General features: G+C 32.1%; 6 protein-coding genes across 17 annotated transcripts; 4 read left to right on the forward strand and 2 right to left on the reverse strand.

The window, feature by feature from the left end:
• The first annotated feature begins 62 nt into the window (after nucleotides 1-62).
• LOC136780210 (beta-1,3-glucosyltransferase-like) lies at nucleotides 63-2,333 on the forward strand. Its single transcript, XM_066738432.1, has 9 exons — nucleotides 63-361; nucleotides 431-540; nucleotides 602-781; nucleotides 855-985; nucleotides 1,057-1,234; nucleotides 1,290-1,425; nucleotides 1,482-1,629; nucleotides 1,688-1,964; nucleotides 2,024-2,333. Exons 1-9 carry the CDS (start codon nucleotides 277-279, stop codon nucleotides 2,177-2,179), a joined length of 1,401 nt encoding a protein of 466 aa, XP_066594529.1. The 5' UTR covers nucleotides 63-276; the 3' UTR covers nucleotides 2,180-2,333.
• On the reverse strand, nucleotides 2,257-21,840 carry LOC136780199 (peroxisomal acyl-coenzyme A oxidase 3-like). Of its 5 annotated transcripts, none has more exons than XM_066738405.1 (11): nucleotides 21,707-21,840; nucleotides 5,070-5,146; nucleotides 4,827-4,989; nucleotides 4,637-4,762; nucleotides 3,973-4,567; nucleotides 3,715-3,878; nucleotides 3,411-3,654; nucleotides 3,121-3,354; nucleotides 2,892-3,046; nucleotides 2,538-2,831; nucleotides 2,257-2,463 (listed from the first exon to the last, which is right to left on the reverse strand). In XM_066738405.1, the coding sequence occupies exons 2-11, from the start codon at nucleotides 5,075-5,077 to the stop codon at nucleotides 2,377-2,379; spliced, it is 2,070 nt and encodes a 689-aa protein (XP_066594502.1). In that variant the 5' UTR covers nucleotides 5,078-5,146; nucleotides 21,707-21,840; the 3' UTR covers nucleotides 2,257-2,376. The 5 variants fall into 5 exon arrangements, with proteins under 5 accessions (XP_066594502.1, XP_066594499.1, XP_066594503.1 ...); XM_066738402.1 differs by lacking the exon at nucleotides 21,707-21,840 and adding an exon at nucleotides 8,585-8,726; XM_066738406.1 differs by lacking the exon at nucleotides 21,707-21,840 and adding an exon at nucleotides 6,358-6,468.
• Nucleotides 5,633-8,569, forward strand: LOC136780197 (ionotropic receptor 21a-like). Of its 3 annotated transcripts, XM_066738394.1 has the most exons (9): nucleotides 5,633-5,768; nucleotides 5,864-6,041; nucleotides 6,118-6,266; nucleotides 6,340-6,648; nucleotides 6,715-6,823; nucleotides 6,886-7,172; nucleotides 7,252-7,632; nucleotides 7,693-8,077; nucleotides 8,150-8,569. In XM_066738394.1, exons 1-9 carry the CDS (start codon nucleotides 5,710-5,712, stop codon nucleotides 8,435-8,437), a joined length of 2,145 nt encoding a protein of 714 aa, XP_066594491.1. In that variant the 5' UTR covers nucleotides 5,633-5,709; the 3' UTR covers nucleotides 8,438-8,569. The 3 variants fall into 3 exon arrangements, with proteins under 3 accessions (XP_066594491.1, XP_066594490.1, XP_066594492.1); XM_066738393.1 differs by having other exon boundaries at nucleotides 7,693-8,569; XM_066738395.1 differs by having other exon boundaries at nucleotides 5,864-5,955; nucleotides 7,693-8,569.
• Nucleotides 8,832-11,584, forward strand: LOC136780212 (mRNA cap guanine-N7 methyltransferase-like). 4 transcript variants are annotated; one of them, XM_066738435.1, is made up of 10 exons: nucleotides 8,832-8,968; nucleotides 9,048-9,179; nucleotides 9,452-9,586; nucleotides 9,670-9,744; nucleotides 9,809-9,998; nucleotides 10,072-10,328; nucleotides 10,386-10,567; nucleotides 10,674-10,883; nucleotides 10,951-11,153; nucleotides 11,227-11,584. In XM_066738435.1, the coding sequence occupies exons 3-10, from the start codon at nucleotides 9,464-9,466 to the stop codon at nucleotides 11,268-11,270; spliced, it is 1,284 nt and encodes a 427-aa protein (XP_066594532.1). In that variant the 5' UTR covers nucleotides 8,832-8,968; nucleotides 9,048-9,179; nucleotides 9,452-9,463; the 3' UTR covers nucleotides 11,271-11,584. The 4 variants fall into 4 exon arrangements, with proteins under 4 accessions (XP_066594532.1, XP_066594531.1, XP_066594533.1 ...); XM_066738434.1 differs by lacking the exons at nucleotides 8,832-8,968; nucleotides 9,048-9,179 and adding an exon at nucleotides 9,192-9,272; XM_066738436.1 differs by lacking the exons at nucleotides 8,832-8,968; nucleotides 9,048-9,179 and adding an exon at nucleotides 9,197-9,242.
• On the forward strand, nucleotides 12,188-20,407 carry LOC136780194 (DNA topoisomerase I, mitochondrial-like). Its single transcript, XM_066738390.1, has 11 exons — nucleotides 12,188-12,597; nucleotides 12,852-12,897; nucleotides 13,689-14,055; nucleotides 14,156-14,457; nucleotides 14,556-14,692; nucleotides 14,777-14,980; nucleotides 15,230-15,397; nucleotides 15,469-15,566; nucleotides 16,296-17,720; nucleotides 17,801-17,950; nucleotides 18,038-20,407. Exons 1-11 carry the CDS (start codon nucleotides 12,556-12,558, stop codon nucleotides 18,138-18,140), a joined length of 3,042 nt encoding a protein of 1,013 aa, XP_066594487.1. The 5' UTR covers nucleotides 12,188-12,555; the 3' UTR covers nucleotides 18,141-20,407.
• Nucleotides 21,841-22,701: 861 nt separating the features above from the next.
• Nucleotides 22,702-27,705, reverse strand: mxt (Eukaryotic translation initiation factor mextil). Of its 3 annotated transcripts, XM_066738428.1 has the most exons (12): nucleotides 27,568-27,705; nucleotides 26,758-26,876; nucleotides 26,551-26,691; nucleotides 26,315-26,484; nucleotides 26,055-26,250; nucleotides 25,784-25,855; nucleotides 25,348-25,408; nucleotides 24,989-25,274; nucleotides 24,605-24,869; nucleotides 24,201-24,316; nucleotides 22,907-22,932; nucleotides 22,706-22,842 (listed from the first exon to the last, which is right to left on the reverse strand). In XM_066738428.1, exons 2-12 carry the CDS (start codon nucleotides 26,864-26,866, stop codon nucleotides 22,797-22,799), a joined length of 1,488 nt encoding a protein of 495 aa, XP_066594525.1. In that variant the 5' UTR covers nucleotides 26,867-26,876; nucleotides 27,568-27,705; the 3' UTR covers nucleotides 22,706-22,796. The 3 variants fall into 3 exon arrangements, with proteins under 3 accessions (XP_066594524.1, XP_066594526.1, XP_066594525.1); XM_066738427.1 differs by lacking the exon at nucleotides 22,907-22,932 and having other exon boundaries at nucleotides 22,702-22,842; XM_066738429.1 differs by lacking the exons at nucleotides 22,907-22,932; nucleotides 25,784-25,855 and having other exon boundaries at nucleotides 22,702-22,842.

Raw genomic sequence — 27,705 nt, forward strand, 5'->3', positions numbered from 1 at the left:
TGTATGTACATATGTAGAATTTAAGCATTTATTGCGTGCATATGCGTGACTTGGAACGCACCTATACATATATGCACGCTCGCGACTTTTTTATGGAAAAATACCGATATGAATCGATATTTCTGAATTTCGATCTCTCGATTGTAAATTTACTATAAAATTTATTTTTTTCAATCAACAGATCGAATCACGCGATGATGAGTTTATTGTTGAATTGTTGTTGAAAAATTGTTAGAACAAAAAGTAATGAAAAATATCGATTTGTTACTTTAAACTATGCAAAAGAAGTTTATTTACACAATGCCTTTTATACAAAATGTAGTACTCGCTTTCCTTCTATTTGGATCTACTATTGCTCTAGGTGAGAATTTTTATATTTTTGAAATTTCTTATAAAACTGGATTAACTGGCTTATAATTATAATTTCAAGATCCACAAGATGTAGTTTTCATTTTATTAAGTCAAAAGGAGCCTTATCATATTGCTCATGCAGATATGATGAAGAAGTATATTTTGGAGCAGGCAGAAAATATGGAGAAGGTAGTTTTTTCATAATAAAATACTTAAAAAGGTCTTTGATTTTTAATATTTGCATATCTAGGATCTTCCAACAGTGCTTTTGACTCATGAGCTTGACATAACAGGAGCATGGACCATTCTACCTTTACTACCTCATTTATACAATAATTATTCCCAAAAATGGTATTTTTTCTTCCTAGAAAATACAGCTATTAGACTGCCAAAATTAATAGATGTTCTTAATAAATATAATTCCAATCAGGTAATATTTTCGATTATAATGGATTTTATTTATTTTTGTTTTCCCTTCCAACACTAAAAATATATTTCACTAGGATTTATGGATTGGACATGCTCTTTATGATCAGGAACCAACAATTATTCATCATTTTGCAGAAAATGCTAGGAAATTTAAATACCCAAATATTGCATCTGGTTTTGCGATAACTTCAAAACTTTTAAATAAGTAATAAGATTATTTTTTGTTTATACAAAAATATAAATTAAAATTATTTGCTAATTTTTATTATATTTTAGGTTGGCAGAAACATTATTGAATGATCGAAAACCCTCTGATGATTTTTTTATTGATGCTTCTTATGAGTTTGCTAATTTTGTGTTCAAGTATGGAAATGTGAGACTCAGACACGTTGCTGAGATCTGTATAATTTCTGAATCAAAATGTGCAACATACCCAAAATTCTTCCATCCTTGTGTAAGCTAATCAAGTTTCCTTTAATTAATACAAATTGAGAGTAAAATGTTTTTAGGGAAATACTGTTCCTTTAAAAAATGTTTTCTTTGCTGTGAAAACTTGCTCAAAATATCATTCAAGTAGAACAAAAATAGTTGAAAAAACTTGGGCAAAATATGCACATAACATAGGATACTTTACTGACAAAACAGGTAAAATCATAGATGTAAATTTCTGAGATCAAATAATTAGATAATTTTGTTTATAGATAATAGCATAAGGAACACTTATATTGCTCCAAATACAACTAGGGGGCATTGCGTAAAAACTTATAATATTCTGGAACAAGTGTCAATTATATTAGAAAATAAGGTAATAGATTGGATAATTCTCAGTGATGATGATACAATTTTCAGGTAGGCTGAAATACAGAAAATAAAAAAAGTTGTGGAATTTAACTGTTTAATTTTTTAGTGTCAGCCGTTTGTTGAGAATGCTAACTTGCTATAATCCAAAAACTCCTGTAGCTATAGGAGAACGTTATGGCTACAAGCTCTGGGACGATTACAATGGCTACGATTATTTGACCGGTGGCGCGGGACTTGCATTATCAGCACCTTTGGTAAAAAAAATTCTGGATGAAAAAGCATGCAGCTGTCCATCGAAGGACACTCCCGATGATATGTTCTTATTTGGAATTTGCTTATCGTTAATAAATATCAAACCTATTCATTGTCAGATGCTACATCAGGTATAAGTCAATATTTGTTATATTAATATCTTTGGCTACTTATCACGTCAATTTTTTAGGCTCGACCAATGGATTACGCGACTGCATTTCTTGCGGCCCACGAGCCCATATCCTTTCACAAATTCTGGATGGTTAATCCAGAGACCATTTACAATGAGTGGTTTGCGGAGGAAGATAGCTCTCTTTACGTCAATAAGCGCCATACAGAATTATAGTTTTTGAAACAGATTCTTAACATTGGACTGACACGAGATGTGATATTTTTTTTCAATGTTTTTTAAGTAAATGCAAATTAAACAGTATAAAATATATAGTTATTTTGTTCGTACAATCCTATAACATTTAAAACACCAGTAAAAATTACAAAAACCAGTAAACATTTTTGTATATATAACAATATTTGTTAGTTTCATCAAAGTTTGGAAGTTATTTCTTTATACCAGGTAACTCGTTCCAAGTTCTCCTTTTTCATTAAACATTTCTCGAGATGCTCGTAAATCTAAAATTGTTTTTTTTTTTCAGTATTAATATATATCTAAGTAAAGATTGTTAATAAATTATCAGTTTTCTTACCTTGCCATCGGACATTCCTAATGGCGAAGCAACAATAAAATCTGGTGGAGCTAATACATCCACCAAAGAAACAGCTTCATTGACTAAATCCTTACAAAGGCTGATAATTCCTTCCCTTAATAATTTATCTATTCCGCTACTAGACGATGCATAACCACCAGCAAATAAATCTCCAAGACTATTTTCCAGACATGTCGCTTGGTAAAGTGAGCACAATTTAATCAATACGTCCCGTTCCTCCTTTTGCCATACTGGATCATTTATTTTGTCCACAAAAGATTGTGCTATAGCATGCTGTTCAAGACAATAAATAATTTATTTCAGAAAACCATTATAGACAATGAAGAAGTATACCTTCGCGTAAACAATAGATAAAGTATGAGCATAAAACATCTGGGAATCATTTCTGGTCTCAAATTCACTGAGTCCAGTATTTTTAAGTTTCTGCACACGTTCATGCGTATTCTTCAGGTAATAGCATACCAGCCATTTTTGGATTATGAGTAAATCTAAAAATTAGCTTTTTTAAATTTCAGGTACTATTACAATATTTGTAATATAGAATAAAAATTGCTTATCTTACTTTCAGGCTTTAAGGTCTCTTGTAGACTGGAATGATTGAATTTTAGACTCAAAATTTCATCAGCATTATTAATAAAATCTGCTGATTTCAATGGTGATATAATTTTTTGATATCTAACTTTGTTGGTCCACAAACCCAACAACCAGTTGCTTGCTTGTTGTACTAGAACATTATTCTCTCCTTCGTAAGTACAATTTGCATCATGCTCCGCTCTGATATCTCCCAAACGTGATACTGTAATTGATTTACTTATTATATTGATAAAAAGTTAATAATGTTGTTGACTTTACCTTGAAGGTATCCATGTCCACCGCACGCTTCCCTGCAAGCCTGAATTCCATCTCTACAGGTCCAGGAGCAAACTGGCTTAGCTGCTGAGGACAATGCATGAATTTCCTCACCATAACCAGAAATTGCCTCTCGGTCCTCTCCCAATATCATTTTTACCGTAAATTCTTTCATTGATTGGTAAAATGCTGTTGAAAATATCTTCATGGCATAAGTGGCTGCTAAATATGGAAAAAGTCGTATTTGCTAAAAAAAGAAAATTATTCACAATTTCTTGCTACAAATAAATCTGTTAGGTATAATCACCTGAGCTTGATATTCTATAACCGGCCATTCTTCAGTAGTCGATGGTCCAAATTGTTTTCTAGCACCAGAATATCTTACAGCAATTACCATAGCAAGCGCCAAATAAGATGGACAGATAGATGTTATTGCAACTCTCCCCCCTGATAAAGCACCCAAAGAAGACCCTGAGGAATTATTAAAATATTAAATTTTAGAGAAATCTGATGAATTAAAAATTTAAATGAATGTAATGATGAAATTTTGATGTTCCATACTCACCAAATTGTTTGCTTTGATTTTTCCAAGCTGTTACATATTTCCCGTCAATAGTAACATCCGAATTTTTATTCAATAAGCTGTTGCGTGGAATGTGATAATTGTTAAACATGATAAAGCCATTGTCCACTCCATTCAATCCAACTTTCTCTCCCATATCACCAACAGTTACTCCAGATGGAGGAATATGTGTTTTGGGATCCCGAATACAAACAACGAAAGGATGTAGACCATGATCGGCTCCATCTGATGTTATCAAATTGGCAAATAATATAGCATGAGTCGAAACTTTGCCCAGTCCACCAACCCAACATTTTGCTGCTTGAAAGTCAGGCGTGTGAAGAACAAAATCTTTCGTTTTTGGATCAAAGGTCGCAATTGTCCTCATTCCCTTGGCATTAGTTCCATGTGCGATTTCAGTTAACGCAAAACATCCAATATATTCACAACTTTCAATTTTTTCCAGAATTGCTAAGTGATTTTCAGTTCCCAAAGCCATTAGAGCACCTGGTACCATTCCATAACTTACTCCCATTCTTACAGGAATTGAAGGATCATAAGAAAATAAAGGATGTAACAATGGTCCGTCTTGAATAGGCTGGAATATGAAAATCAGTTAAAATCTTGGCAGTAAACAATATCATAAAGCACACATATAACTAATTACATGAATGCCTGCTTTCAACAAAACACGAATTTGTTGATTGACTTTTCTTCTTTTTTCATCCAAAGATGTATGTAATGTATTCCTCTCAAATACTGATGAATTCTTTATAATACTCCATAATTTGTGCTGAAGGCAAAAAATTCATTTAGAAAATATTATTGCTTTACTTTAAGATATTTAATAATTTTACCAGATATTCTATGCCATCTTTCCCTTCCAAATTAAGTTTCATTAATTTCCAATTAAACCTGGCGCGTTTTCTGTATACATCCAGGGGGCCTTTGGCCAGATCAATAAATAAATTTGACACATTGGATAATGTCATCTCAGTTTCCTTTTGTAATTCGTTGATGCTATACCAAAGGGAATCAAAAATTTATATTCAAAAATTTTAATTAAAATTTATATATTTTTGTTATTCTTTAAAACTTACAAAACCATGTTAGACTTCCTCAGAGTATTCCCTGACCGTCCTTATGACTTATTATATTCCTGAAGAACTCAACTGGTCTAAAAGAAAATCAAAACTTGAATGTACAGTATTTTTCACAATCTAATTTTATTTGACAATACAGAAAATATTTAATTCTTTGTAAGTAGAGTTATTTATACCAGGAATATGACTACTTTTATCAGTTATATAAATTAATCCAACTGATCCGAAAAATCCGACGATAGAAACTCCTGAGCACTGACCAATGCTGACTGATAATCAATGAGAAAATTCTACTACTCTTGTAACTTTGTTTTTTGACAACAGTGAGTCTATGCATTGATAAGCTCAGCTTTTATCAACAGAGATGCCTCCATGACTCAAATGAATTTCAATTATTTACCATTAACATATTTACTCAGCAAATTTATCAATTTCTTATTTTAATTGCTCATGAAAAATTCATTGCCACTTTCAGAATGTCCATCAAGCAATGCAAGGAAATTGGGAAAACAAATTATTGATGATTTAGTTAGATACGCAAAATCCAATTACAGGAAAGAGTTATTTGTTACCGCTCGAACTCGAATAAAAAATAATCCAGAAACGACTTTCAGTCTATTAAGAAAATTTTCTTAAAATGCTTATTATCTTCTTAATTCTTCTTGTTTCCCGGTGTGACTCCTTTAATAAAACAGGGTAAATTCTTTTTAATTGGTAAATCAAACTCTTATATGAAAAGAAAATAAAATAAAAATAATCTACGAATATTTTGTTTGTTGTTCAATTAACAGTGGACTTTATCTGGAGCAACAATGCCAAAGTGCAAATAATCTGATGACGTTGATAAGAATTATCATTGATGAAATGGCGCAAGGAAGTAAATGTATGGTTTACATTACTGATAACTTTTATCATAGATTTCTACAAAAAATTTCCTTCGAATCACCGCTGTCTCCCCCCAAATACGAGGCAAACGATGAAATGCAAAATTTTTCTTAAAATAATATGAATTTTATAGTTTTCTCATATAGCATAAATTTTCCAGATTGTTTTAAGGGACAATGACGATTTTTCACCTGCAAGGGTAAGGTTGCAGATGCATCTGGAAAGAAGTAAATCCTCTAGCTGCAATTCATACATTATTCTAATAGCAAATGGACTTCAAGCCTCTAGATTCTTGGAGTATGTTGAAGGGTAAGAAAATTCAATCTTGTTATGAAAATTCTATGAATCCCTCATGCTACATATGAGAAATTTCAATTCTCAGGGAAAGATTGATAAATACCAGAGGATTATTTTTATTCCTCCATGATCAACGACTTCTAAGGCCACAGATGAAGTATATCTGGCAAAGGATCATCAATGTTATCTTCATTAGGCATTATAATTCTTATAAAAATCGTTCAGGCCAAAAATCCTCCACAGAACCTATTCATCTGGAAACTGTTCATTTCCCACCTCATAAGGGCAAACTTCTTGTAACTAAATATGTGGACACTTGGTACCATAATAAATTCATATTCAACAATCAACATTTCCCTGAGAAGACTGGTGATCTGCAAAATAAAACTTTTCGGTAAAAAATGAATGATATCATAGATCAAATTAACGAGCTAATTAGTAATAATAAAATTAATTTAAGGGTAGCTGTTTTTACTCATATACCAGCAGTTACTGAAGAATCCAAGAAATATTGTAACAGAAACAGCAATTTGAGCAATAACACAAAAGCTTTAGGAGTGGAATTTGAAGTAATATGCTTTTTTTAATTACTTGAAACTCTAAATATATTTCATTGATATTATTTTTCCAGTTAATGAGAATAATATCAAAAATGAAGAATTTCAAAGCAGATTATTATTCCCCACCTGATATAGAAACTGAAAGATGGGGTACAAAAATGGAAAACCAAACTTTCACAGGACTCTTGGGTGAAGCTGTGAATAAAAATGCTGTTTTCTTCTTAGGAGATTTGCATTATACAAATTACCACCTGAAATTGATAGATTTGTCCATTCCTTATAATACAGAATGTCTTACTTTTCTTACTCCAGTTTCATTAACTGAAAATTCTTGGAAGCTTCTTATTTTGCCATTCAGGTAATATTTAATTTTAAAATAAAACTATGAAAATAATTAATATCATTTGTTCTTATCTTGAATTATTGTTCTGTATTAGATTGTATACTTGGATTGCTCTCCTCTGTACTCTCTTTATTGGTGGTAGCGCGATGCATTTATTTTCATTGTTCTATAAAAACTTTATAAGCTTTCAAGATTGTAGTGTAAGAAGCAATCAAGAAACAGTTAGATATGACAAAAAGCTTGAAATGGAATCTAGTGCTGAAAAACAAGAAAGAATGAAAGGACTTTATTTGTTTGCCGAGCCTCAAAATAGTATACTTTACACATATAGTATGCTATTGCAAGTTTCTGTGCCCACTTTGCCAAATGCTTGGGCAGTCAGAATATTTATTGGCTGGTGGTGGATTTACAGTATTTTAGTTGCTGTTGCTTATCGTGCTAGCATGACTGCAGCATTGGCCAACCCAATTGGAAAGTAAGAAATTTTGCAAATTTGAAATGAATGTCTTACATAAAAATTAATATCTGATTCCAGAATTACTATTGACAATTTAGCACAACTGGTAAGAAGTCCAATTTCAGTAGGAGGATGGAGTCCAGAAAGCAAAAATTTTTTTTTAACTTCCTCTGATTCGGATAGTCAAAAGATTGGTAAAAAATTTGAAATTACTCAGAATGAAGAAGATGCTATTGAGAGAGTAGCAAATGGCACATTGTGCTATTATGAAAATGTTTATTTATTGAGAAATGCTAGAGTGAAAAGACAAGTGCTTGAGCAGGAGCAGGAAAAAAATAATACAGAAGAGCTTGATTATTTATCCAGGAGAAATTTGCACATTATGGAAGAATGTGTTGTTACAATGCCAGTTTCAATTGGAATGGAAAAAAATTCTCCTCTTAAACCCTATGTTGATATATGGGTATTTATTTTTTATATTTATCTCAAATATAAAAGCTCTTTTTGTATTTTTGGTAATGATTTGATGTTTAAGGTGAGAAGAATGATAGAAGCTGGTTTGGTACAAAAATGGTTGAGCGATGTAATGGAGTGGTCAAAAATTACTGAAATTCGTCAGGAGTCTGCACCAGAAAAAGCACTGATTAACTTGCATAAACTTCATGGAGCCCTCGTTGCACTTGGAATTGGATATTTTATAAGTTTCTTGGCATTTATCACAGAGATATTACATTGGAAGTATTTGGTTCTTAAACATCCCCAGTATGACAAATATCGCCTAGATGAATTTTACAAAAGTGTTAAATTATTCAAAAAATATTAATTTTACCACAGTACACGAAAGATTGCATTATGTGCATGATTATACTACATCATGGGTACAAAGTTTAAAATGATAGGCAAAACTTAGAAGAAAATATTGGTAGATATTAAACATATTTACTTTACTGAATTTCACTTATTCTCTTACCTTATATTTTTTCCAATTATCATTCGTAAGATACCAATACAAATTTTATAAATAAATCGAAACTTTTAATGCTTTTGTTTAAAAATTGCTTAAGCCAGAGCAATAAAGCAAAGGTCAAACTTTTCATACGAGCGATTGAAATTAAAAAGAAAATTCCCACAGTGATGCTGGACGCTGGTGATGCTAGATCGCAGACGCTTGGACCCCCCACCACGACTCCTTTTTGATATACCTGACAAGCAAGCGTAAGGGAGCCATAGTGGGAGGTCTGAGCGTCTGCAATCTAGCATCACACACACAAGTACTGATAATTCCCATACCGATACATACTAAACTATAGCAGGAAGGAGACGATTTAATCAAATTCAATTTCCCACATTGTATGTAAGTATAGAGTTTTGACGTCATATTTCAAGTTGATTTATTTTCATTGGCTTAACCAAGACCCAATCAACGTGTGAAGCTATGACGCCGTATGACGCGGATGACGCCGCCTCGGCTCTCGAATACCTGATTGGTTGAGCGCTGCAACAGGACATCCAACAAAAATACGCACATACACAAAGGCCTGGAATGAGTCAAGTGCAAACACTGCGTGCGTACTACGCGAAGTTGTATATGTGGTTGTATAGAGAAGCGTTTGATTTGGTGTATGTAGGTTGGTAAATTAAATGGCCTAGAGACGATGGTAATCAAAAACAATGTTCTTAAATAAAAACCAAAATTTTTGAACGTCATATCTGGTATTTGTTGTAGAGAATTTTGTGACTCTATATTATAAAAAATTTATATTGCACATATTTAAATTTAAAAAGTGATAAACAAAAAGTTACTTTATTGAGGTTATTTATATTCTGTTTATATCAGGAAAAACTGGAAATGCCTGAACCACCGGAAAAGAAAAGCGAGAGTTTCGAGGAGAAAGGTGAGGTAGAAAAAAAGGAGCATCCTTCAAAAAGTGTTGAGGATACTAGTAATCACAATCCAAGAAAAAGAAAATTAGTGAGTAGCTCTCCTATTAATTATACTTTAGCTTGTTTCTGAAAAATGTAAGATTTATAATTTAGAAACTACTTTTCTCTTAGTCAAGTGAAGAAAAAGAAGATTGGCCTATTAATACTTCAGAACCAAAAAACAAAACATTCAGAGAGGAGGAGGCGGTAAACATTTTTGTTTATAGTTTCTTGTTAATGAATATTATTTAACATTTGTGATTTATAACAGTGCAGCAGTGTTCCTTCAGACCTATCAACTGGCAATAAGACAGAAGTAAACACTGAGAAAATAGAAGACAATACTTCCTTGGTTGCAGAGCACTATAATGCTTTAAAGGAGGAAGGGCTTGATCAAAGAAATAAAAGCCGTATTGTGTATATGAGGAATTTCAACAATTGGATCAAGAGCATGCTTATTGGTATAGTTGATGTGTTAAAGGTTGTTTCGTTTAAAAGTGATTTGATTATTATATTAACATTTTTTTCCATTAGGCGAATATGTAAGGAAAGTAAGACAAAATATACCGCATGGATCACCCTTTTTAGTCTTGGATATGTGCTGTGGAAAAGGTGGAGATTTGAATAAATGGTTAAAAGGAAATATAACACATCTAGTATGTGCTGACATAGCAGATATCTCAGTAGAGCAATGTGAGCAACGATATAAGGATATAGCAAAGAGAAATTCAAATAATAGAGGCTTTTTACCTGTATTTAAAGCAGAGTTTATAGCAGCTGACTGTACAAAGGTAGAAATTTGGACTGGACACTATAGTTAAAACTTTTATTAATACATAAAATTTTAGGTACGTTTGAGAACAAAATATAAGGATCCTAGCATACAGTTTGATCTTGTTAGCTGTCAATTTGCATTCCATTACAGTTTTGAATCTCTTCCACAAGCAGAATGCATGCTTCAAAATGCTAGTGAAACCCTAAAACCTGGTGGTTACTTTATTGGTACAGTCCTAGATGCATACGACCTAGTGTAAGTAAAACTTTCTATTTTAACTACTAATTTTACATTGTATTTGCTCTCTTCGAATGTTATTGAAATATTATGATTCTTTTGTGAAGATTTGCTTTTCCTTTAGTTCTAGGTGGCAACAATCAGACTCTAATAAATTTGGGAATGATGTGTATAATATTGAATTTTTATGTGATAAAGAAAAGCCACCACTTTTTGGAGCAAAATACAATTTTCATCTTGAAGGAGTTGTCGACTGTCCAGAATTCTTGGTTCACTTACCTACATTAGTTAAATTAGCAGAAAAATTTAATTTGAAATTAGTAAAATTTGAAAGGTAATTGATTTACATAATAAATAAGGCCTTCTAGAAATTTAATGCTATTGTAAATGATTTTCAACAGATTCGAAGATTTCTATAAAAACCAAAAGGATGAGGGAAGAAACTTGTTAGGAAAGATACAAGTTTTTGAAACATTCCCTCCTTATTACGAATCCCCTTTGCTTGGTCAAAGAAATGATTACCGACACGCTGAACAATATATGCAAAATACTAATGGTCATCGAAAAATTGGAACTCTCTCTCAATCAGAGTGGGATGTCATTTGTAAGTATAAAAAATAAATAATTTTCAGTGATTTTGTATCAAATTTAATAATAATTATGAACTTTTTTTTCAGCTCTATACTCAGTATTTGCTTTCCAAAAGGTGGTAGCTCAATAATGGAAGGCTGGAAGAAATTAATTTAAACATTGTAAAGCTTTTGGCAGTACCAAAGTTTTACTGACTAATCAATCATGAGTAGTTCTAGAATTCACAATTTATTTGTATAAATATTTTTATCAATGAAACTATACAATTACAATCAATTTGTACCATATATGTATATGAATAAGTTGACTTAATGCTTGCATGAAAAATGTTATAATACTATTGAAATTTAATCATGGATATGATTAACGTGTACATTAGAAAAGAAAAATCAAGACTCTGTTATATTGTAGCATGCTAAAGAAACATATACTCCTGTATGTTATTCAATTTAAAGTTAATTCATTTTCAAATATTCTTTATTTATTTCAAAATTTCCCTTACCTGATATTAAACTAATTAATAATTATAATTCATGGTTGGTTTCTCATTATTCTATTATTTATTTAACTTATAAAAAATTTGGATACTATCTATTTAGTGGAATTAGTATTACAATTTTTTTACCTGACATACAATGACCGACTGTAATTTTCGTGCCATAAAAGAAAACAAGTAATTTGTACTGTCATTTTCTTAGAGCAATCAGAGTCTAAAAAAATCGAATAAAGGTAGGTCTACAGCAAAGTATACCATCTTAAATATAACTGAAACCTGTAGACTAAAACCATTAGATTAATTTTAATAATCTGAAAGGTCAATAAAGTTTGAACATATATAGTCATTCTTTCAAAAAGTACTCTGCATTAAAATATTTCAATCTTTTACTATTCACTGCTATTTGAAAAAGACAAAAAGCAATTACATGTTCCAAATTCCCAACGTGTTAAAGTTGAGTTAAATTCCTGTACAGTAGCACAAAATAAATTTTTCCATCTAAAAAGTAGGAGGAGCTAAACATAAAATTTTGCATACATATAAATAAGCATCAGTACATTCAAACGGATGTATTTTTCCATTAAGAAGCATCATTTTTCCAATGTAGATTTAGACATTATTGGACTATGGATAGAAAAGATTTAGCTAAATTTTCTAGAAAACAGGGAACACTAGATAGATATAATATAACCCCTGCCCAAAAGCGAAAGCGATTCTTTCGCGGTATAGTACGAGTGGAAGAGGGCGGGACTTGTCGGTGCATGCGCGATAAGGTATTTCTGATACTTAGACGCGTTCCCGGTAGGAGCTGGGGGACTCTAAAGCCGTAGCAGGAATCGCACGACTGTTTCTCTACGTTCTTCGCTAACTCGAGCACTGCCAGAACCATCGGATCGGAGTCTCGTAAAGCAGGCAGGAAATGGAAGTGGAACAACCGCCTTCCCAGCCAAGTCTCGATCACGTAAGTATGAAAATCTGTCGAGTCTCGGAAAATGAAAAAGGTCTGCGTGCTCGTTTTCCGGCGATCTCGCCTTACGAGACGGCTTTCCTCTTGGCACGGACGCGAAATTTTTCTAAGTCCCAAAATGGCGTCTGCGGCTAAGTCCTGCCAGGCAACGAAGTTGCCAGCGTACGGACGCTCTCTCGACCCATCTCGAGGCGTCTTTCTCTGATTCTACCTTTTTTTCTCATTGTCTCTCTCTTATACATTTGCAGGAGACCAAGGCCAAAGAGAACAGCAGTGCAGCAGGCAACCATTCCGGTAAAATTTTTATATCTAACATTATTATGTCTTTTTATCTCTTTTGCTGTCTCTCGCTTCTTTCTTTATTACAATCTTTCCTTTATCTCTGTTACTCTCTTATTCTTTCTCTGCTTCCCCCTCTTTACCTTTTACATGATTCCAATCCAAAAAGCTTCTTTATTTGCAAATTTTTTCTTTGCGTCTCGTTCTTTAGTAAAAAATTGTGCCGCGATGGCAAACTACGCTACACGTGTTAACTTTACCTCTCCTACCTCTTTGTCATCCCCGCGGTTCCCTCGTCAATTCCGCAAAATACAAAACCGACGACCAATACCCCGCCGACTACGCCACGATTGATCTCATTGATGAATTATAAATCGCATCCAGAGTAATCGACCTGCCAATAACGAGACTTCATTTCCATTTCCCCCTCCTATTTCTAAATTTTACTCTATTGTTCTAGTTTCTTTTTTAAGTACAATTAATTACTGTTCTTATAATCCTGTTATTCATTCAGCTTACGTATAACGTCGCCTCTCCTCCCTCCTCTTGTTTGTAAAATCTCTATCATCCAAAATTACTCAAGGATTAACAGGTTATTATAGTGTTTTCAATGTTTTTTTTTAAACTTCCTGTTTAATCACAAATCTACATGTCAGATATTATAAAGTTTTTACAAGTTCATTTTTTCAATGTTTTTTAAGCATCAAAGTTAATAAAAACTTAATTCAATTTTACATTTGCTTTTAGATTGAATTGAATTAGTTTCTTTCCTGGATTACTTATCATAAAAATATGCCATTTTTTAGATGCTCACTTGAATGGGATGTCCAATGGCTTTGACAAAAAGAGGGAGCACAAATCAGAACACAGAGATAGAGAAAAGGATCGATCCCATAAGTCCGAGCATAAGGAAAAGGATAGAAGCAAGGACAAAGAAAAGAGTCACAAAAGTGAACACAGAGACAAGGATAAACACAAACACAGCTCTAGTTCCTCGAAAGATAAGGACAGGCATGACAGTAGCAGCAAGGACAAGAAAAGTAGTTCTTCGTCCACCAAAGAGAAAGACCATAAAAGCAGTAGCAGCTCATCCAGCAAAGACAAAGATAAAGGCAAAGATAAGGAACATCATCATAAATCCAGCTCAAATTCTAGCTCGAAAGATAAAGAGAGGTCAGCTATTAAACAATTTGGAATAGATAATTAGGTTTTTATTTTCAGCTTGTTCCAATTCTTAATATCATCAACAAATTTCAATACAAATTTCTTTCAGACATCATAGCAGCACTAGCAAGGACAAGGAGAGTTCAAAGAGTAAAGATAGAGAAAAAGACAGGCATAAGCACAGCTCAAGTTCCAGTTCTCGGGATAAAGACAAGGACAAAAATGTATCCTCCAAGGATAAAGAAAAAGACAAAAAGCATAGCTCAGAAAAAGACAAAGATAAACACTCCACTTCTCATACAAATGACAAGGACAAGCACCGTTCAGAAAAGGAAAGACACAGTTCATCTAGCAAAGACAAGCATAGACATGAAAAGGATAAGGATCGCCATCGTCATGACAAAGAAAAATGTATAATATAATATTTGATATAAATTATGAGATGTTCATATTAGAATGTAAAAGTTTTGGTAAAATCAGATACAGTGATATTTTTTTTTTTTTTGTAGCAAAACAAAAAGAGGACAAAGATAAGAAGGAGAAAATTAAGGAAGAAGTTAAAGTGAAAGAGGAAGCAGAGGTGAAAACTGAGCATCTTTCTAATAAATATAATAGCATTCATAATTTGAAGAGAGAAATGAAAGAAGTAGGTTATTTATTATTTAGTTGAACAAGAGTCAACTTGGTTTTAGTAATTACTTGTCAATTCTAAAATAATGTAAAATTCTAGGAACCTATTTCGCAGATGGATATGGATGATGAAGATGATAGTGGTGGTGAGCAACGGCTTTGTATCACTGGATATGAGGATGAAGATGAGATGAAGGAGGAAGAAGCTAGCATGGACTCTACTGATGGAAATGACACAAGGCTTTCCGAAATGCATAACACTACCCTGAAGACGGAGGAGGATTCTGACGAAGACACTCCATTGGTAAGATAGCTTTTATAATCTTCATTTGTTTTTTTTTTCTGTCATGGTTCTATTAACCCTGAAATTATTGTATTTAAACAAAGTTGATACAATACTGAATGAAGTTTTAAATTTCTAGTCCAATTTTAAATTTCTACAAAAACCAGTACAAATGTTATTAGATATATTTTATCCCTTAGAGGTTTGTTTTTTTAAATAAGCTGTAAATAGTCTCATACGTAACTTCATTTTTGTCCTTAAATTTTATAGAATAATAGATCTCTATCCTTCACAACTGCAAAGAGAAAAATAGATTCTGATGAAGATGATGATGTCCCATTGTCTGCACGTAAAAAGGCCAAAAAGGAAACTGTAAAGGCTAAGAAAAAGAAAAGAAAACACGACGACAGTGAGGACGAGTATGATGAATCAAAAGAGGTAGTTTTTCTTCGAATTACTTTTTTGTCTAAAATTGATTCTACTGGTTAATTTTTTATTTTTTTTCATAGCAAAAACCAAAAAAGAAAGTCTCAAAAGCTGCGAAAGGAGAAAATCCGAGTCCTAGAAAGAAAAAACAGGAAGAAGAACAGCAGGAAGTCTGGAAATGGTAATATTTTTATATATGTATATCTGTTCCGAGTCGCGCATATAGTGCTTAAGGTAAAGATATTATGTTACGTTTATATAATGCATACGGTTTATGCATATTCATGTGTACCGTATTTAAATTCTATGGAAGATTCTATGTGATCCGTACGCAACTCGAAATTCATCCAGAATTTGCGCGCACTTCTGCGTGACTCCAAACGTATTCCAAGATTTTTTAACCTATTTTGAAAATAATTTTACTAAGATATGATTAACTAGTTTACTAAGCTTCCTTTAATATTGCAAGAAATAATCAAAAACGAGCCTAATAAAACCAAAAAAGTATTATCATATTTTCAACAAAATAGTAATTAATTACAATCTTCATATATATTCTATGCGAAATTAATTATGCAGTATTAATTCTGATAGTTTAAGTTTTTACTTATTTCTTTATTAAGGAGGAACATTATACGTCAATAAAGTGATAAGAATTAAACAGTGTTACGATCTGATGGGTTTTTCCATGCGTTTTCTGATGTATCCATTGGGAGTCATAGTGGCAGTACAAAACTCTTATTAGATCGCAATATTGAAATTAAATAGTTCTTATTTAATCCACGGAAATAGCCGTGGGACACAAACAGTATAACCATCGCTGTTACAACCCCACGACATAGTGAAAGCTTTAATAATATAAAGCGGAATTCTACTTATATGATTAACAAATTTTCAAATTAAATTTCAGGTGGGAAGAGGAAAAAAAATCAGACGGAGTGAAATGGACATTTTTAGAACATAAAGGGCCAGTATTTGCTCCTGCTTATGAGCCTCTTCCACCAACGGTAAAATTTTATTATAATGGTAAAGAGTTAAAGCTGAGCCAGGACACAGAAGAAGTTGCTACGTTTTATGCAAGAATGTTAGATCACGACTACACAACAAAGGAAGCTTTTAACAATAATTTTTTCCACGATTGGAGAGAAGTCATGACGGATTCCGAAAGGACCAAAATTACAGATTTAAACAAATGTAATTTTAAAGAAATGCATGCATATTTTTTGCAAAAAAGTGAAGAGAGGAAGAATATGACGAAGGAAGAAAAAAAGAAGATCAAAGAACAGAACGATGAGATCCAAAAGCAATACGGGTTCTGTACCATCGATGGACACAAAGAAAAGATAGGTAATTTCAAGATTGAACCACCGGGATTGTTCAGAGGGCGTGGGGAGCATCCTAAAATGGGAAAGCTTAAAAAGAGAGTAATGCCCGAGGATGTTATGATAAATTGCTCAAAAAACTCGAATATACCGAAACCTCCAAGTGGTCACAAGTGGAAAGAAGTTAGGCATGATCCTGGTGTTACTTGGTTAGCTTCTTGGACTGAAAATATTCAAGGTCAAGCCAAGTATGTCATGCTAAATCCTTCGAGCAAACTTAAGGGTGAAAAAGATTGGCAAAAATACGAAACTGCAAGAAAATTAGCAAAGTCTATTGATAAAATTCGTGCTGAATATCGAGCAGACTGGAAGAGCAAAGAAATGCGTATCAGGCAACGAGCTGTGGCCCTGTACTTCATAGATAAGTTAGCTCTTAGGGCTGGTAATGAAAAGGATGAGGATCAAGCGGACACAGTAGGCTGTTGTTCGCTTCGAGTGGAACATATCAGTTTGCATGAGCAAAAAGATGGCAAAGAATATGTAGTGGTTTTTGATTTCTTAGGTAAGGACTCTATCAGATACTATAATGAGGTACCTGTGGAAAAGAGGGTATTCAAGAGTCTTCAGCTTTTCATGGAAAATAAATCTCCTTCCGATGATTTATTTGACCGACTAAACACAGCGGTAATGAACAAACATTTGAACGAATTAATGGAAGGTCTTACTGCTAAGGTATTCAGGACATATAATGCTTCCTGGACACTGCAGCAGCAATTAGACAAATTAACAAATCCAGATGACACAGTAGCGGAAAAAATTTTGTCTTACAACAGAGCTAATAGGGCAGTTGCTATTCTGTGTAACCATCAGCGATCGGTGCCAAAGACTCATGCAAAATCTATGGAAAACCTAAAGGCCAAAATTGATGCTAAAAGAGAAGCCATTTCCGAGGCTGAACTTCAAGTTAAGGATGCTAAACGGGATGCAAAGCATGGTTCTGTTAAAGAGAAAGTGTAAGTTTTTAAATTTGAGAAAATAGTACCTGTCATAATTTTCTTTTTCATTATATTTATGAGTATGTAATTGTTTATAGTCAATATGAGAAGAAGAAGAAACAATTGGAAAGATTGAAGGAGCAATTAACAAAACTGGAAGTCCAAGCAACGGATAGAGAAGAAAACAAGGAAATTGCTTTAGGTACCTCCAAATTGAACTACTTGGACCCTAGAATTTCTGTTGCATGGTAAGTTATCATTGTTTTTTTTATATTTTAAGAGTATATGGTTATTCCTCTCTCAGATTAAGGTTCAAAAACATTATTTTTTTACAGGTGTAAAAAATATGATGTTCCCATAGAGAAAATCTACAATAAGACTCAAAGGGATAAATTTAGGTGGGCGATAGACATGGCTGGACCTGACTATGTATTTTAACCTTCAAAGAGTTAATGAAACTAAGGAGATAACAGCCGTGATTTGTATTTTAGTGAATTTTTATTTTAACATCGTGAGGTAGAGTAACTATATAATTTTCTACATTTTCAAGAAAAGTAGGGTGAGGGAGAGGGGGAGAGGGAAGAGAAAAAGAAAGAGAAAGAGAACTGTTCGAGATGGGTACATATTTTATACAGAGTGATGCATTAAATTTTAGTGAGAAGAGCTGTATATTTTGAACGTTATTAGAGCAAAAAGAGGCGTGCATTCGCTTCGTGATTTTTATGTGAACAAAAAGGGAATGAAATGGATGCATCGATCGAAAATAGGTAGCCCTAAAGAAAAGCAAGAAAAATTCATTTGTGTATTAATATTTTTGCGATTTATTGAATCATTTAGGTAGCTTGGTTTCATATTAAATAAAAAAAACGTCGAGTCTGCGCGATCCACAAACTTGGAAGGTATAAACTAATGTAAAAAATTATAAAACTGATGCTTTCATGTTTGAATTGATCGAGATTCGATCGAAGAATTGTATATAGGATAATGGCGAATGCTGGCCTCTCTATCGTGTCAGTGAGCCCTTAAGCGAAAAATTTGATTTTTTTCGTTTTCTCTGAAAATTGTATTCACTAATGTATCATGCTTCGTTCTTAAGTCATTGATGAAAACCAACCAGTTTAAAGATGGCTGGTCGTGCATTTGGTTTTATTACGTGGAAACTTTCTTAGTCCCTTTAAATTGTTTTCATTAATGTATCATAATTCACTCATCCACAATCATTCTATTAATGTATTTCTGCTGTACTGTATATCACGTTATTGGGTATACGCACTATCAAATGAATGGTAGCTAGCAAACTTGACTAGAACTAATTTCATCAATTATGACTATGTGTAACAATGATTACTTAAGTAAAATAATCATTTTCGATTTATGTTTTATAAGACACTGTCTAGATTTAAATAATAAATGTAAAAACAATGCGTGCTTTCAATTTCTCGAATGACACTCGTACACCTTAACATATAAATGGCTTGTTAGGTAAATCAGACACTTATGTATTAAAATTTTATATTATATATTTTTTGTGTTTATGTAACAGACAACACCATTATGTTCAATGAGCAATGATGGGTCTGTCAAAGTAGGAGCACACTGTGTAATAGTAGTGCCAATGAGAGAAAAAGTTTTTTATAAAAAGGAAATTGCATATTTGAAATTTCAATGCCTGTTTCTGGGTTACCACACACACACACAAGCTAAGAAAATAAAATTAATTAGGTCTTCTAAATCAACGCTGAACTAGCTGTGAGAAGTTGAGCTGATAGAATTATGTTAATTTTTAATTTATGCGTAAGGAACTTGAATGAACTGTGCTATATACTATTTATCGCAGAATTTTAACTATTCTGAACCACTTTCACTTTATATATGCATAGGTAGAAATGATCATTTATATATTCATCGAATCTCTTTCTATATAAATGAAAAACCGTCTAATAATCGATACAATATTTGTTTTGTATCGCATATTAATCTTCGTAGAGGAAAACCGCTTTGAGCAATTTGTTTAATTATTCATTTCAATTTTCGAAGTATAATTCCATAAATAGAATAATGTACAGATTAGAGCTTCTTCTGGACAAAACTGCCAACTCTTACTACGACCGAATTGTTAATTATTACAGACCTGTTTCTCGATCGTACAAGTGTATTTAGAATTTTAGAAAATATTTTTGTCATTGACCACACAATTGATTATGAATGACTAACATTAACTGGCTATTTATTGAACTATTATACTCGACGTATTACTCTTAGTAATTTTTATTATAATTTATACAAATACCCTTTAAAGCTAAATCGATGATTGTTAAAGCAAAACTGGTTATTGGGTGTTTAGGAGTTTAATTAATTTTTACAAGGCAATAAGGAGAACAGACTTGAATGAAAACATCTAGTTTTGAACATGTAAACGTTGATACTTTTTGCAATATAAAATTAAAGAGATCTATTCCTTATTAGTAAAAATTTAAATAGAATGCGATGAGTGCAGAGCTCATGGAATTTAAATGTATTGTACATGTATGCGATAATTATTTTTTTTTTCTGGAAAAAAGGAATAAAAAAAAATGTATGAATAATGCAATTGGTGTACTTTGTAATACAATTGGGCCTGCACAAAACGAAGACATATGTATGTTTAAATATTCACTTCTGTACGTACTGAAATAATAAATAGTTTCGTACAGGATACAACAAAACACCTGCATTTTTAATTTCCTATCCTTAAAGATTGACTAATTAAACAATTGCTGTAATTCACATTTCAGCTTTACTTGCATTGGTTTATTATTCATTGGGAAAGTACAATATTAGAATAACATAAAAATAACAGTTAGTAAAAAATTGACTTTATGTACAAAGTGTCTGATTAACTTATGCTAAGTCTAAATTTTATACAAAATAAATTATTTTAAGAGTGCAATTCTTCACACATTTTTTATCCAGTCCTTAGTCGAAGTTATTGAGTTTTAAAAAATCGTTAATATGTGTGTGTGAAAACTCCTTTTGCTGGAGTTATCTGTTGATTTTCATCTATTTGTTAGACATCGATTGAGAGATCCGGGCAATAATAAAAAGTTTCAAAAGAATTTTTAATTTTTAATCAGTTTTTAATTAAAGCGTGTATAAAAGATGGTATAAGAATTTGATTCTAAAAATTATTCGCTCTATATGAATTTATCGATTCAGCATACGTGTTAACCGGACACCTTGTACATACATGGTGTTTGCTTTCATCTGCTATGGAGTATAGACGTCAAAATTCATTTATCTCCGTAACTACAGAAGATTTAAACTTTTTGTTTGAAACCGTTTTGAACCTACGTTTTATTTAGATGCTTCAAAATATGATGTGAAAAAACTATATCTTTTATAGTTACGAAATGAATTTTTACGCGTATGCATCAGAATGAGTTAAAGAAAACACCCTTAATACATAACTCCTTTACCATAGCATATGTATAATAACTAGAATTGAAAGTGATAAGCTTTGATACAAAATTGTACTTTTATAATCAATTTTTCAATTATTTCCTAATCAATAGATCAAATCGTTCTTTTCTATTGTACTGCTATCATAAATTTCTCGTATTTACATAGTAAAATCTTTAAATAAACAAAAATTTTCAAAACATAATTAAAACAAATTTAAATTTCTATATTAAAACAGTTTCCAACGTGTGACCCTCGCAATATAAATAAAAATAAATTATTTATATATAAACAGAAAAAGAAAAGAAAATAAATGTATTTAATTAATAATCTAAGCTTTTAGGTAACGCGCTTGGTACTTTAATTGTAATTGTAATCGTATAAAGTATAAAACATTAAAATTATGACTTTTTTGTATTATTGTACCACAGCAGAATAATTACCAAAAAGGTAATACTTAAAATTAAGTTGATAGACTAAACTATTCTAAATTATACCGCGCATAATGAAACCTTCATAATCAGGTTAAATAAACTTTGTTAATTCGTAAATAAAAAGATAGTTACCTTTTTCTAGTTTTGATTCAAATCACGCGGCTAATCCCAGTATATAACATAAGAAACCACTTTTACCGCACTATATTACAGAAGTTACAAAAATTTTCATTTGCTTTAAAAAAGTTTTAACTTATTTTCTTTTTAAGTCACGACGACACGTTAATCACAACACTCTCACGGGTGTGCAACAGTCTCATTTGCGACGATACTGTTTGTTTTGTTTACGGTCTCGATTGCAAACGTGTGTCTCGCGTGAGCGGCGTCTGATAACTGAATTCAGAATTGCGATGCCTCAAGAATATGGTCCCCCACTAAGACATTAAGGCGTTCGTCAGCATATCGTTTGAGAGTCATACGAGGGACGCAATTTTCATCACATCATTACTCTAACTGATTCGCACTACGCAATACATCTGTGACCGTATACAAACAATAGCAGTATCGCATCATAACATGTCTGTGATCTCATAGTAAACAATTGTTGCGTTCAACAGATTCAGCTATTAAATGATTGTAAGCTTTTGATTCCAGATTCAACCATTTAAATAAATGACATTTATATTACAATTAGAATTAATTAAAATTGATACAATTATTGAGTCTGTTGAACGTAACTGGTATCAGCGATATCGCGTCCTTAACAGCGTAGTAGCTAATAAAGCTAATTTGTGAAATCTAGAGTACCTAAGATTTATTGAAATAACGAATTATTAGAAGAAACTATGGGCTTTTCATGATTAATCTGTGAGAAAATGATTAATATAAATGTAAATAGTGTTTGTGTAAGATTTTCGTATCTTTGAATTACTTACCGTCATGAACACTTGTTTATGTAATTTGAAAAATGATTAATTGAAATGCGGGCGATAAAAATTTGAAGAAATTCACGTGCAGCGCATTGTTAAAAATTATCGCAATGTATGAACAACTCTAAGGTAACTGAGAGATATGAAAGAAATTTTGACTTTGAACTTGATAATTTTGATTTGAAGAAGATTCTTGATTCACCCCAAACACAATTTGTAGATTTGATCATTTTCGACATCTGTGTCTGGCTCATCCAACTCGGCTGGCAAAATTGTCACTAGACCAGCAGCTGCTACCTTTGCTTTATACGCTTCCGGTTCGAACCAGCGAATCGGTACCTGAAAAAAATTAATTCATTAATACATATCTTCTTATTTCTCTTAGGTATACAGATTTTCTTACCTGGTTGGTTTGTTATAAGCAGCATGCTTTAAATGATAGAGCAAGTGTTATTTTCAATATCAATGTTTCAATAATGCATGCATTTCTTAGACTGTAGAAAACTATAACTCAATAACCGAATCGTAAATAATAAAATTAATTGAAGTCATTTTGTTGAATGATAAAAGCAATTAAATCCACAATTGTGGCATTTATCCTATTTTTCTATGAATAACCAAAATTAATCAACAACTTCGTAAAATTTCTAGCACTCGTGTTACCACATTTTGCAAGTAAAAAGGAGACTGAATTACAGTTATGACTAACATAATATTAAAACAGGTTAATCATAAAGAAATACAAATTATATCTAGTTTTTATTTATAATATTACAAAAAAATAAAGCAATAACATTAAACGAATTTCGATGATCGAATATCGATTCCATGTGCTTTGTAAATAAATTGTAATATTCGTACAAAATAAATATATATTATAAAAAAAATCAAAATTTAACATTGTTAATAAATGAAATAATAATAAATTTGAATAATCAGTTTCTTATGAATAATAAATTCAATCAAGTATACCTTGACTTAAAGATTATACAACTTAAAGATTCGCTTCTAGTTTAGCCTTTAATTAATCATTTTGATAGAGCTCTTTACGTAATTAAATGAATACTAGATTTGTATCATGCAACCTTCTTAGAATTAAAAATAATTTTAATAGTGATATATATCATATTTTTAAGGTAGCCTCTTCAAATTCATACAACAGAATATAGATTTCACATTTGAAACCTTAAATTATTTAAGTAACGAGACAATATAATTTTCCTCAAAACAGTTACTTAATTATTGCAAGCGAACATTATGCTGTGTTCAACAGCAAATAAATTACACGCTTTTAATACTTTACTACTCCAGAATTTTACTCTGTATCATTTCTAATATCACACAATTCAATCAATTAATTCTAAAAACTTTTTTCTTTGGTATTACATTTTGATGATAACTTATGAAATGTCAACTTTTCATTAAAATCTTAAAAATCACATTTTTAGATGAACAATAGAGCCCAAACACTCATGTAATAATAAATTATAGTTCCAATTATTATCTCTTTTTCATTGTTTGTATGACAAGAAAAAGAGTTGAAAAAAAAAAAAAAAATACGCAAGTTGGTAAGCACGCGTATAATTATTAGGTATTAGTAGAAATTATGTAATTCACGCTGATCGTATAGGAAAAGCCACATTAGCATTCATAAATTCGCAATTTACGCGATTAGGATTGGTTTCACAGTGGTTTACCTTACGAATAATGTTGGGGCATTCCTTCTGTATACGAGCCCAATCGGCTGGAGCCCGTTTTGCGTAAGGTCCAGTTGAACAAAGCAATAAAAACTCGTATGTCAGCTCTCGGACTTCTGAAATGTATATCACAAAATTTTTAAATAAACAATACAAAATAAGGATACTGATATTATAAATAAACGAGGAAACTGAAACATTAGAATCCAAAATCGTTAAAATGCATATAATATGAGTTGAAAAAGTTTAAAACAGGGAGTGATATCTATGATATGCATGAAACTAGAAATCAAAATGATAACAAAAAGTAGTTTTAATTTATATTATTTTTGCGAATAACTAGAATGAAAATAGATAATAATTACTATTGGTTGGGCAAATTTTAAAGATCATCAATTGATCACCTTTTTGTGCAGAAGTTTCACCATGCACAAACGAGCTAGTTTTGTAACTTTCACTATCGAAAAATGATCGAGTTACGTAAGAATCCTCAGTCTCAATCAGCTTCGTTTTTTCAATACTAAAGTCTCTTGTAGTTGGTGTTGTGGGCGTTTTTGGTATATTGGATGTTCCAAAAAACTCTGTTTCATTAAAACCAAAATTCTCTACATCACCCCCAAAACAATCCGAATCTCCTAAGAAGTACTTATCCAGAACTAACTTGGCAATCTAGAACAAGGTACAGTAATTTATAAAGTTCTCGATATTTAGTTCAAATACCAAAGCTAATAACGGATTTGTTGGCGTTAATCTTTAAACTACATTGATCTATAAAGCTTTATATTTACTCTGACGAGATTGAGGTCACTTCCAGTGATCTTTAGGGATCGGTTACCCACAGTGACCGTGTATTTGTATTCCCCAATGCTGACATCGTTGGTGGAAAAGCTGTGAAGCAGTTGCGAGGATTTTGAGCGTGAGTTCTGCTGCTGGAGACGATTACTCTCATCTGATGCACTGCTATTCAAGGATGAGCTGGATCCTCCCATCGCCCCCTTCTCGACTTCTGGTGGATCCAGTCTTACGGGTGACGCATTTCGTTGAATCGTATCTTTTATCAGGCTCTTAGCGTAACTAAAAAGAAAAAATAATTTATTAATAGGATAAAAAATTCTAATAGTTTCTGCATAATAATTTAGAGACGCACTGTATCTTGTCCTCGGATGTACCCGTTATTTGGACAAGTCGTTCTTTGGCTCCAGGGTTTACTGTCAAGAAAAATGTACAATACATATCTTTCGAACCATCCCTCAGTCATTTCTGTTTTCTTGTGAGTTCACATGTTCGATAACATCACAGTTAATATCTTCAATTCTATTAGATTCCTATTTAGTTCTATTGGTTATTCGCATCTTAAACATTTCAACAATGCACATGCAAAATTAGTACAAAGCTCACTTTGGAACTTTTTGTTATTTCTTTTATACAGATTTTATTGACCTTTTCTGACTTTTAAGTTAGGGCCTAATGAGTTACGAAAGTTCTGTAAGTAACAAAGCACATTAGATGTGATAATTGGTTGAAAAGTGGTCATGATGCACTTATCACAATGCTAGCAAGACACTTTTTCAAGATTTTTTTACCTCGCTGGAAAGAGATGATCGTCTGGCTAAGTTCTTCAATCATATGAACCCGCCGTCCCTTTATTCCCATCACTGTATTATCATGCAAACTGTTTTAACTTTTTTGATAATGTAATTAAATTTGAGGTATGGAAAAGTTTTTTTCATAAATTACTGAATAATCAATCTACTGATTCATTTACAATAAAGAGAAGATCAGAAATTACTCAACTGCTGTGTAATTTACAGTGTTCTTATGCATTTTAGAGATAATAAATAGAATGACATATACCTTTGCCAGAATCACTGTTGCGTATGACAACTTCATCTTTGCAGTAATTTTTTCCAGGAATACGAGTAGGTTTAGCAAATTTACCACTGTTTTTAATTACTTCTCCTGGGCTAAGTATGGGAGTCGTAGTAGGTGAAGTGCTTAACAAAGGTGATGTCAACATACCACCTGACAAATCAAGAGCTGTATTGTCCACCTGTAAAAAAGTATTATTTTTTAATATGCAAAATAATGAGTATTATTTCATGAGTTACACTTACTGTATCCAGATTTGACAATTTCTGGAAGTAATAATCATCCATAGAATCATTATGACGCCAATGCTTAGCCCTTAATTCTATCAGTTCCAGTAAGTGAACCCTGGTCGTAAGATCTAATGCTTCATTCTGACTACCATTCCTAATCGCTACAAAAGCTCTGTCCAGCTGATCTGTTAATGAATTGAAAAGACATTACAACTTTAACTGAAACTAAACAAAATTATACTATTTGTTACCTTTGTAAACAGATTCCAATTGAGGTGCATATAATTTTAAATGGTTGCACATTGTAATAACATTCATTTGAAGCATTTGATCATTAATACCATTAGTTAGTAACATTGCAACATTATCGATTAAGGACACTATATCCTCCACTAAAAGAATAACATAAATCAAATATTAATAAAAATTCTTCAAAAATTTAAATAATTTCTACTAACCAGTCGTGATCCGCCCATCAACGGTTGCATGCCGCTGATTTAGTTTAAGCGGTCGTGGTTTTTCGAGTTTCTTGATTGTTCGTGCCCTGTTTAGTTGTGCAGCGGCCATTGCTTATAACCTGAAAATAAATAATAAATGTTTACTCAATTGCTAAGCATCTGAATGGGCACAGCTTGAAATTGAGCAAAGATAAAAACAGGTATATTCCAATTTAAAACAAATTTGAAAGGCAGTTATTACATTTTTAACGCATTAATATCGAACATATTTACAACATGAGGTTAAAATATGGCTTGCAAAAGAATATAATGGTTGAAGAAAATAATATTTCTTCTACACATTTTGACATTGACATGAAGTTTTATTTTAATGTTAAGCATCAGCTAACATAAAACAAAATCATTTTGAACAAAGAATAAGTACTGTGAAATGATACTGGCTGTAGTGACTTTCTCTCATTGGCTTATTGTTGAGGCCAATGTAGGAAAATGGGATAAAAAAAAAGATATACAGATAGAGAACAAGGGAAAGATCAAATTTATGTAGCATAGCAATGAAAAAGTAAGATTTGGCGTTTGGTAAAAATTATGGTAAGTAAATTTACGTGAAATGTAAATTGAGCAGTGTTGTAGCCTTATAGGGCAGGAATTAATGAATATAACAGGGACACGAGCTGAAGAAAAAAATTCTACCCGCAGAAAAATCTAGCTAAGGAGTGGAAAGAGAAAAATTGCTAGAAATAATGACCCAATTGACAAAAGGAAAGATCTAATAGCAATTCTTTATTATTTTTGATAAAATTATCTTACCTAAATTGAAGGACCGACAGCAGAACAACAACAGGCGGATCGTGCGGTGAAAATCGTCACTGACGTCACTGATCGTCACTTTCACAAGGATCACAAGGATGGTGTGAATTGTGTGATTGGTGTGTCCGTCATTCTAAA

Source organism: Prorops nasuta, unplaced genomic scaffold (assembly GCF_024137725.1).
Source record: "Prorops nasuta isolate Cenicafe-Biocafe unplaced genomic scaffold, Cenicafe_Pnas_1.2 PNAS00018, whole genome shotgun sequence".
Classification (NCBI taxonomy): domain Eukaryota; kingdom Metazoa; phylum Arthropoda; class Insecta; order Hymenoptera; family Bethylidae; genus Prorops; species Prorops nasuta.